The following is a 10,854-nucleotide window of genomic DNA, read 5'->3' as shown; positions in this document are numbered from 1 at the left end:
TATCATAATGTGTTTAATTTTATATTCAGCAATACACTTCATAACATGTAGATGCAGATACATGGGATAAGAGATGGTACAGCGTGTGTATAAATATTATTGAACATATTTACTCATGCAGTACATACACACATATATAGAAATATATATTTCTTATATTTTGCAATTATTTACATTATACACATTTCATATATAGCTATTCAACATAACACAAGCACACCTGCATGTATTTGAGTATTTAACAAAGAAACTATCTCTGTGCTGAAGAGTGCACATCCATCACTTTTTAAATGAAGTTACAATTCTTGATGGTTTTCAGCCAATCGTCAACCTAACCACAGGCTCTACTCTTCAGTAGTCTACTCTTCTTCATAAAATATTTTGTTATGTTACACTTGAATTGATTACAAAATGGATTAAGGATGATAAAACATAAAGTTTAAATGTATGCAGCATATATGTAAAATGTTACCTGTGAAAGAGAGAAAGAGAAATATTGAGGGAGAGAGAGCGGAGCCCCAGCGAAGAGAGATCGCCAGCCAAGAAAAGAGACAGTTACAATCTTCTTTTATCCCTTTCTTGACCATGTGACTAAAACCCAAATGTGAGACATTCAAACTGACCAATCAGCATAGCACAGCTTCACCCACTGTACTAAAGGTGTGACGGTTAGCAGACTAAAGCCACAATCAGCACTTCTGTGCCTTTAAGAATTCCAAATGATTATTTTGTTACAGAAGATAGGTACGTCTTTGATCATTTCCAACCTTACACTGTACTATACCACTTACAGTATTAATGCATTATGCATTATGAGTGCAAAAATTACCCATAAATACTATAGAATTCTTAAATTTACGTGAGGGGAATTGTTTCACAAATTAAAAAAATAAATAAATAAATAAATGAAGATACAGGTAGTTCAGTGTAGGTTCAATGTTGAGGTATTGGAGAATTTCCATTTTTTGAGAAGAGAAAGGAAGGAGCAAGGATATGGTTCTGAACATAATCATTTTGTGAATTATTAAAATGATCACTAATGACATGCAGAGACTAATTGTTCAGTGGTAATCCATGAACGGGTGTTTAAAACATGCTACTTTTAACTTCAGCAGTTTGCGTAGATGCTTTCGTCGGGGAGATTCTGTTTGGATGCGTATACAGGGTTAATGGTGCAGGTCTTCTCATCTTCACATGTCTTTGACTGAAGCTGCTGGCTTTCCACTGTACTTGCAGACACATTGGCATAAATGTCCTGATCTTGGCTTGTTTCCTGAAATGCATTGATAAATGAGCTGTGAACTTACTCTTCTCTTACTTCTCTCACAACAAGCACAATACAAAAATACAAACAGAAATGAAACATTTTTTTTAAATCAAATCATTTCATATATATATATATATATATATATATATATATATATATATATATATATATATATACAGCATACACACACACACACACACACACACAAACAAGTGGCAGAACTTACACTTCTGATTGGTTCTTTATACCTGCATATACCAAAACAAGAAAACATTATCTCAAATAATGTTTAAAATATTTAATAAAAAAGATTTAACAAGATCCTACCTTCTGTAAATCATAAGAATAAGAAGTGCAAGAAGTGCAAATATGAGCAATAATAAAACTGCCAAAATTGAGAGGAAAACAGTGAAGGATATGCCTGCAAAAACAAAGAAGTAGCATTAAAAAAAATGTAAAAAATAAAATACAAAAAAATGCTGGCCTGGAAACTATTACAAATATCACACCATCTTAAATCTTATGTTCTTGGCAAAAATAATTAGCTGTTGCCTCTAGCTTGTATAACCACCTTGAAACTCTTTAGTCAGGTGTTTATAAATTTCACTGTACAGAAACTGGCTTGGTCAAAGTTACCAAAGACTAGCTGATGGCATGTGATTATCGCTTAATTTCTGTCCTCCTCTATCTCAAATGTCATTTTGACTGTTGATCATAGTCTTTTACTTGCTTGTCTTGATAGTGCTTTTTTTGGGACATCCTTAAACTCGTTTAAAATTTATTTTACTGACCATTGTGGTTTATTTGGGCGGTTACAAATCTGAGATCATTTTCTTATTCACTGGTGTTCCTCAGGCCTCAGTATTGGGCCCTTTACTCTTCAATATCTATTTATCACCAACTGGGCATCTCTTACCTCCATTATCATTTTTACAATGATCTATACACTCAAAATCTTGTTAAAAGCTTGATGTTTGCTTCTTTTCTGATTGTGTTTCTGAGATAAAGACTTGGATAAATAACAGTTTTCTCTGTTTGAACAGCAAAACTGAAGTAATGCTACACGTTTCCCCCACCAACTTTACAAAGCTGATTTATAAAGCAAATATATCCCTGCTTTTAAAGGCACTATAAAATAAAGCTTATTATTATTATTATTATTATTATTAAATGATCCAGAGTTTAGCCCACATAGACTGCTGTTGAGCTGACTGTGTAAAACGTTTTGAAAAAGTGACTTAAATATTGAGAAATGGGTCCTAGTGAATGGGGAAAAAACTATAAAAGAATAAGAAATTCAAATTTGGTGTGAACAAGAAACTAATTGTTCAGAAATCTAAACTTATTGAAAAAAAGTTCTGATTCGAGACTTCGGCCAAATTGAAGTGTAACAATGATGAAACTCTATAGTCTTAATATAAATTAAATAAAGCTAAATAAATAAATAATAGTAAATAAATTAGTGAATAAATGAATGTCAATGAATGAATGAATGAATAAATAAATAAATATAAATAAAATTCAAAACTCAATGATGCGGTGACGCACTTTGAGTGGAAGTAAATGGGGGCGTATTTTTGAGTCATTAATAACAGAATTTTCATTTTTGGGTGATCCCTTGAGAAAATATTGAGAAATGGGTCCTAGCGAATGTAAAAAACTGTAAAAGAATAAGAAATTTAAATTTGGTGTGAACAAGAAACAAAAGAAAGGAAAAGTTCAGATATCTAAACTTATTGAAAAAGAGTTGTGATTCCAGACTTGGGTCAAAGTGAAGAGTAACAATCTATGATGAAACTCTACAGTCTCAAGCACAGACTGACCTGGGACAGTGATCTGTAGGTTTGTGGAGTTCATTGCACCGTATGGATTCCGTGCCTCACAAATGTATTCCCCAGTGTTCTCATGGGCCGCAGTGAAGGAAAGCACATGTGAGATGCTCAGTTCTTCCTCTACACCTGCTCTCTTCACGAACCACCTGTGGACCGCTGGAGGGTTGGCATTACTTTGACAGGTGAGGGTCACATTATTACCAAGCCACACCAAGCCTGTGAGAGAAATCCATGTTTTCTTAGGAGGATCTGTGGGCCAAAAAGGAAAGAAAGAGTGTGCATTTTCAAAAAAAAAAGAAAAAAGTTACGAACTGTGTTGGGTTAAAATCTCACACTCCACACTGAGGATGACGGTCTTGTGGCTGAACAGGGGCTTGTCCTCTCTGTGTAGAGGATGAATGGAAACACAGTTCACTTTCAGCTCATGGTGGTGGAACGACGGGACGAAATTCAAGATGGCAGAAACACTCTGAGTCCCATCAGCGTTCATCTGTGTCCTCTGTGTTACGTCACCACCTAATGCAGGAGCCCATTTTACATTTGGAGGGTGACTGGGGCAGGGAGCTGGAGCAGTGCAGGTCAGATTCACCTTTTCACCCTCCCTGAGCACCGGCACAGTTACATCCGGCTCAGCCAAGGAATCTATTTGAGAGGAGAAATGGTATTAATTTATAGAAATCTTATTTCCAAGCAGTCTTAACATTCTGCATTATGAGATATAAACTTGAAATTGTGAGAAAAGTATTTTTTTTTTTTTAATCCCGTGGTGGGAACAAGCTTCCATCCTTTTTAGATACAGATTGCAGCAGTAGGTAAAACTACAGTGGAGAATAGTGATGGTTGCAACACGTATTGCATTTCGGTTTCTCAGAGGCGGTTTGTATTGGAAAGCCAAAATTTGAATACAATAAAGCTACATCTGTCAGCTACTCACCCAACCTTCTGTAACAAGTTTACATACTGTATCATATTATATGTACAATAAAATCTTGAATAAGTCAAATGCTGCAACTGACCTCATAACAGGTGATGGTTGCAACATTCATTACATTTACATTTAGTCATTCAAAGCTTACAAAACTTACAAATGAGGACATTGGAAGCAATCAAAATCAACAAAAATAGATAAAATACAAAAAGATTAGAAAAACTAGTGTTAGGTTGTTTTTTTTTGTTGTTGCTTTTTTTAAAGAATAGAATTAGAATAGAGAGTGCTAGAGTTAGAGGGTCAAATAAAGATGGAAGAGATGGGTTTTTTTGTGTTTTGGGCAGGTCATTCCACCAGGAGGGAACATTTAATTTAAAAGTCTGTGAAAGTGATTTTGTGCCTCTTTGGGATGGCAAATGTTATTAAAATCATTCTTAAATATAATTTATTTTTTATTTGTTCACATTTTATTTGTTCACAGTTTATTTTTTACATTTTATTTGTTCACAGTTTATTTGAAGACCACAGTTTATTTGGTCTTCAATAAGTTAAACTGGCTGTGTAAAAACAGAAGTGAAGTGACCCATACTCGGAATTCATGCTCTGCATTTAACCCATCCAAAAGTGCACACACACACCGTGAACACACACACACTGAACACACACCCGGAGCAGTGGGCAGCCATTTATGCTGCGGCGCCCGGGGAGCAGTTGGGGGTTCGGTGCCTTGCTCAAGGGCACCTCAGTCGTGGTATTGAGGGTGGAGAGAGCGCTAGACATTCACTCCCCCCACCTACTATCCCTGCCTGCCTGAGACTCGAACCCGCAACCTTTGGATTACGAGTCCGACTCTCTAACCATTAGGCCATGACTTCCCCACATAGTAATGGTATATCATATGGAATATGATTTAAGAAACATTTAGGAATAGTACCACCAGAATGAATTTTGTGTGAGATGGAGTGCTCTTGAGATACCAGGATGGCCTGAGCAAAGTGATGTATGGACCCATTGCATTACTCTCAAACGAAGGTTTCCAGGAACATAGTGCCTGTTGGGTGGGGTGGGGTGGCAACGTTGTGGCAGTGATTCTCATTATCTTTGAATTTCCTCCATCAAATCCTATTTAAAAGGCGCGACGTTAACTGATGGGGGCAAGATGGATTCTGGCATGGATTCTGTTTGGGGATGATCATGTCGTCTGGATAGTGGCCTTGCCATTTTTACTGCCAGGTCGGTAAGTTACGGTAAATTTGAATCTTGTGTAGAAAAGCGACCAGCATTCTTGATGAGGGTTTAGTCTTTTGTCACTCTTGATGTACTCAAGATTCTTATGGTCAGTGATAACCTGGAATGGGTGAGTGGAACCCTCCAGCCAATATCTCCATTCTTCTATGGCAGCTTTCATAGATGGAAGTTCTTTATTGCTGACACCATTCTAATCTTGAAGGTTTACCCTTCAGCAGGGATGTCAGTGGTGCAGCAGTAACGCTATAATTATGGATAATGCGTCAAAAGAAATTGGCGAATCCTAAGAAGCACTGAACTTCCTTGATTGTGGTTGGCTGGGGCCATTCTGAGACTGCTGCAATCTTAGAAGTGTCCATTTCTATGTCTTGATGGCTGATATTGTATCCCAGGAATTGGGTTCGCTTGACGTGGAATTCACACTTTTCAGCTTTTACAAAGTTGATAGCGCAAACATGAGGCAAGCAGAGTCAACACACAGGAAGGCAGTCCAATCCAAACGAAAAAGCAAAGGGATAATCCAAACAACGAAAACAGAACAGGGCAGGCAATGGTCATACACAAGATAGTCAAGACAAGGGTGATAGAACGCTCAGTAAGGCAGATAGACTGGCAATACTTTGCGATGGCCTGTAGGCTAGGCCATGCTAAATGTCTCACAAACATGAAGTAACCAGTGAAGCAGAGGGAGCGGAACACAGTCAGTACTCAGGAGAGGGCTCCCTCTGCTGGCGTGATGTTACAGTACAGCACATTGGCCAACTTATTGTATTTAATTGTACTTTAGAAATACATTGCCTTACCTTGCCTTAAAAACATACTTACTTAAAAAAGGAGAGATACCTGACCATTGAAATGGGTTCTTTTTTTAATCCATAAAACTACAATTTTGTAATGTTTTGGCAAGCTTTTACATCAATGCTGTGGTAAGGGACAGTATGTTGGGACTGTTGCAACTGTCTCTACACTGGCAGCCGTGCTAAAACTTGCTATTCTAACTTGACGCAATATCTTTGACACACGCTAGCTATGCCTAATAGAAGCTCAGAAAACACTGCATGATTAAAATGATATGACTTTACAATGCTTCATGCAAACAACTTAGCATAACAAAACTATCTGATCATATAAAAATTACTTTTTTACCATGAAAATGATATTTTATTTATTTTTATTTTTTTTGTAGAAGGAATGATCACATGTGGCTGCTTTCTTTCAGGAAGGATGAGGGGCTAACTGAGCATGTGCAGTATGAATATCATCACTGTATCTCATTCATTATTGAAGAAATAACCTATGTTGCAACTTGTACTTTTACTTGTTTTGAGGGGAAAAAAAAATCTAATCTGAGAATTGAGCCAAAGCAATGAAAAAACTTTAATATTTGTTTACTGTTAATGTAGCATGTAGGCCTATATGTAAGAACTTTTGCATAAGATTTTGACATACATAATCTGCTCCAGTTCTCAGTTAATTCTGGGTAAAAACCATTAACACAGGAAGTGACCATGTGACAGAACAGTAAAAAGATTTTAGATTTTCTATGCCATGAAGTTATATAATTTCGCCCATAGTAGGCTCCAAGGGAATGTCTTTAGTGTGTGATTCGTTCAAACTGAATTGTTGTTGAAAAACTGTTTGGTGTTGAACAAAACCCTGATTCATCAAGTAGAAATCATGAACAACTCTGATGATACAGGAAAGAAACACTGATTTGGGAGCAAAAATACTTTCTCACTATTTTATTTTCACTCTATGTGGGCTAAACCGTGGATCATTTTTCATTGAAATGGAAAAATGTCAAGAAGTCCTTAATACATTTATTTACTTTTTTATTTTTTTTTACAATCATTTTGCCCTAATATTGGAACTTTCATGTCATTTTTTTCAAAACTCTAAACAAATAACTAACAACCGATGATGAAAATGCACAAATGCTTGGATCCGTAACCCTAAGATAATTTTTTCATTGAACTAAAATCACCAGTTCAAAATGACACAACTTAACATCAAAGTATTACTATGTCAAAATGCAACTCACACGTTGCATCTGAGTTGAGTGTCTATTCATTTCATTACAATGATCTACTATCAACTGATACAGTAATGTGCTCAGAATGCTAACTATTGAATAACTCTTGATGCATAGTTTTTTTTAATAGAAAATGATGAACAATACATGTTTAGATCATGAAAGTGAAACAACTGCGGACTGAGTGTGTTCAGCTATGATCAATTGTCTCTCTAGTTTATTACAATGATGTATGAATGTGTAGAACCATAATGGAAGCTGCATCATGCATTGTGTACAACTATATTTAGTCATTGTTCTAACAACTATACATTGAAACTACATGTATTTTGTGTGTGAGTGATCTAAAGTAACTCGCCTGTGGTATTTCGTGATAAATTAATTATTTGAAACAATGATTCTGCAAATGCAAGGCTTCTTTAAAGATATGAACGCAACATGCAACATTTTGAACACTGGATAGCCTATGTTACAAATAATGACTGTTTTGAGTTTTGTGTGAAAAATGACATCAAGGTTCTGAAATTGCTGACAAAATGATTGTAAAAAACTGTATTTACTTCTTTCAAAATTACATGAATTCTTTTCTCACTCAAACACAATGACCACCAAAACTCAATGAACCTACAGGCCAATTTGTACGTTAATGTCTCTTCATTTAAGCTAAAAACATAATAAAAAACTGAATAAGACAGAAATTTACTACATTTCTATTGTAATATATTAAAATATATTCAAAGTCTAAAGAATGGATTACTAAGATGTAGCTGAACACTTAACACGTGTTTCATATCTGTACAAAATGGAAATAATTTTGTACCGTAATGTAAACATAGACCATGTTACATATCCTGAAGTGAATTCTAAAGTGTAAGGAGCTGACATTCTTATTTTGTTAAGAGATTTTGCAGAAGATTGATCAATTCTACTTCTTGTTAGTGTTGTTTATTGAGTGATAAAGTGTGCTTGTTGGCTGACAGTTTTGCTAGTGTTAAAGAAGAATGACTTGACTGAAGAATGAGTGTTTTGGTAGTGTTAGTGTTCGGTTGTGCCTCGTCATAACTTGTGACATTTTTCAAAGATTTGAGGGCACTGAAAACACTTGGTGCTGGTAATGTCCTGGTTTATTATTGAAACGCTTGCTCTGCCTTACCTGACACATTTATGCGCACAGCTTTTGTTTCAGTCATAGTGAAGGTCTTAGTTTGAATCCTGAAGAAGTAACGATCTGAATGCAGGCTGCTGAGGTTTCTCATGACAGAAGTGCAGTTCTTCTTTTGTAGGTCACCCAACACTTCAATCACAGGTTCGTTCTGACTGAGAACACTGATAAAATCAGCTGTATCATAGAGTGACCACTGAGATCCTCGTCTCCATGTTAGTACTGGTGAACTGTCAAGAATGTTTTCTCTCTCCTTTGAAATGTTGAATAGGCAGGGGATCAGAAGGCAAGAGCCGCTGGTGCTGTTCAGGGTTTTGGGGACCAATACTTTCATACTTTCAACTGGCTGACACCAAGCAGCTGGAATACAAATGTGCTATAATTAGACTTAATAATAATTGAAAAAAATATAACACACACACACACACACACACGTATATGTGTGTATGTGTAAAATTAATAAAATAAAATAAAATTATGGTTGTCAAACTTTGATGCAAACAAGAAAAAAAGACCAACCTGATAGAATAGAGCTGAATACAAGAAGATCTGCAGCAAACATTTTGAGAATCATCTGAGGTGAGCTGTGTATTTAGAAGTCAAGTTTAAGAATCAAGTTTAAATGTATATGATATAAGCATAATTTATTGTGAAATATACATGATATAAGCATCATTTGTTGTCTGTTTGTCGTGACAGTTGTAACAATTAACAATTAAATCATTTCCAATTCAAAACAAATGTTATAGTTTACCTTAAATAGTTTTCCATGAGACTAAACAGCGACCCAGATAAGAGTGACCTGTTGTTTCAGTTGTGGTGGAGTCACAGTATCTCACCGGAAACTGCAGTTCAACTTCTACCCATTACAACCAATCCAGCTCATTTGAACACCAACAGAAACTCTATTGAAGAAGTGAAAGAAGTTGAAGTCTGTTAGATTGAGATTAGGTCTTGATTGCAAAAAGCAGAAGTGAAGTAAAATTTTATTCTCAATAATTTTAAACAACCTATTAATTAATTGTATACAACATATTATTATCATTATCTTTATTATTATTATTTTAGTCACGTTTTGGATTTCAGCCATGACTTCTGCATTAATTTCATGTTGTGCATATGCTTAAGAGTCCCCAGTTAAAGAAATGAAAATATGATCAAGAACAAGAAACCAGTAAAAGACACAGAGCCTGATGATAAAGAACCTAAAATATGTTACACTGTAGCTAAATATGTTACTACTTGCATTTTAGATGAATAAACATTAGCAATTATTTCATTAATAAACAAATTAATATTGCTTTGTTTTAAACTGTTAAGTTAACACTCTAATGCTTCTGAATAATGGGGAAAAATCCTGCTGTGGACCTAGTTGTGTTGTGGCCCCACTATATAAAAACCCACACTGCTCATACTTGCAATGTTACAAATATGATAAGAGTAGAAGATAATAAAATGGCAGAATAAGTCCATGTAACTGTTTGGTGTTGAACAAAACCCTGATTCATCAAGTAGAAATCATGAACAACTGATGATTCTGGAAAACAGCACTGATGTTCTGTGAAACATCTCCTTTTGCGTTGCATAGAAAAATAATAGTCATATGGGTTTGGAATGACATGAGGGTGAACATTAACTAATAAATGAATTAAACATATAATTAATAAATTAAACAGATTTGTTATTCCCTTTAAAGCAGTCCATGAGACTGAACAGCAACTAAGACAAACGTGAGCAGCCTTTACTATGTGAACTTCGTTGGTATTAAAAACTATCACAGGAAACAGCAGTTATTTTAACATGCTGAGCCAATGAACTAGAAAACAGATAAAAACAAAGACAGTACTCCCGCTATCACTAAACATCTAACCACACATACACAGTTTATTGAGTGTGAAATAACAGACTTAAATGTCTCATGCAAAAAGAAGTATAATACAAAATATTTGCTAAACTCTGCAGGACACCGGCCCTCCAGGACTGAGTTTGGACAGCCCTGGTATAGACTCTAGAGTACACACGGTGCGTCCCAAGGAGTACTTGCCGAAATCTCGTACTGTCTGAGCGTGTCGACTACATTTAAATTTGAACTTACTTCGTTTGCGACCATTAAAAAGTATGTTCTATATAGCATATGAATGTGGGTAGTATAATTTAAATTCATATACGCCACCGCAAGCGTGCGGCTCCAGTGTTACTGTAGGCTATGTTCTGTGTTTCTGTTTAGTCTCTAGTATTGTTCTGCGTTTGTCACTCACCTAGTGATAGCTGCTTTACTGAGTCTAGTTTCCAGTTCTAGTTAGTCTAGCCTTTTCGTGTTTCCTTCTTTCCTGTTTCCTGATTCCTGCCTGTGTGTCTTGGATTAACCTGTGTCTCGCCGTTTGT

At 35.7% G+C, this 10,854-nt stretch overlaps 1 protein-coding gene across 1 annotated transcript; it reads right to left on the bottom strand.

The window, feature by feature from the left end:
- LOC306843259 (B-cell receptor CD22) lies at positions 1 to 9,374 on the bottom strand. The gene is made up of 8 exons (XM_079374628.1): positions 9,224 to 9,374; positions 8,989 to 9,053; positions 8,461 to 8,829; positions 3,433 to 3,741; positions 3,091 to 3,348; positions 1,595 to 1,688; positions 1,494 to 1,515; positions 1 to 1,273 (listed from the first exon to the last, which is right to left on the bottom strand). Exons 1-8 carry the CDS (start codon positions 9,238 to 9,240, stop codon positions 1,109 to 1,111), a joined length of 1,299 nt encoding a protein of 432 aa, XP_079230754.1. The 5' UTR covers positions 9,241 to 9,374; the 3' UTR covers positions 1 to 1,108.
- Between the last annotated feature and the right edge of the window lie 1,480 nt (positions 9,375 to 10,854).

Source organism: Barbus barbus, assembly GCF_936440315.1.
Source record: "Barbus barbus genome assembly, chromosome: 23".
NCBI lineage: Eukaryota > Metazoa > Chordata > Actinopteri > Cypriniformes > Cyprinidae > Barbus > Barbus barbus.
This window is presented reverse-complemented; position numbering and strand designations above follow the sequence as displayed.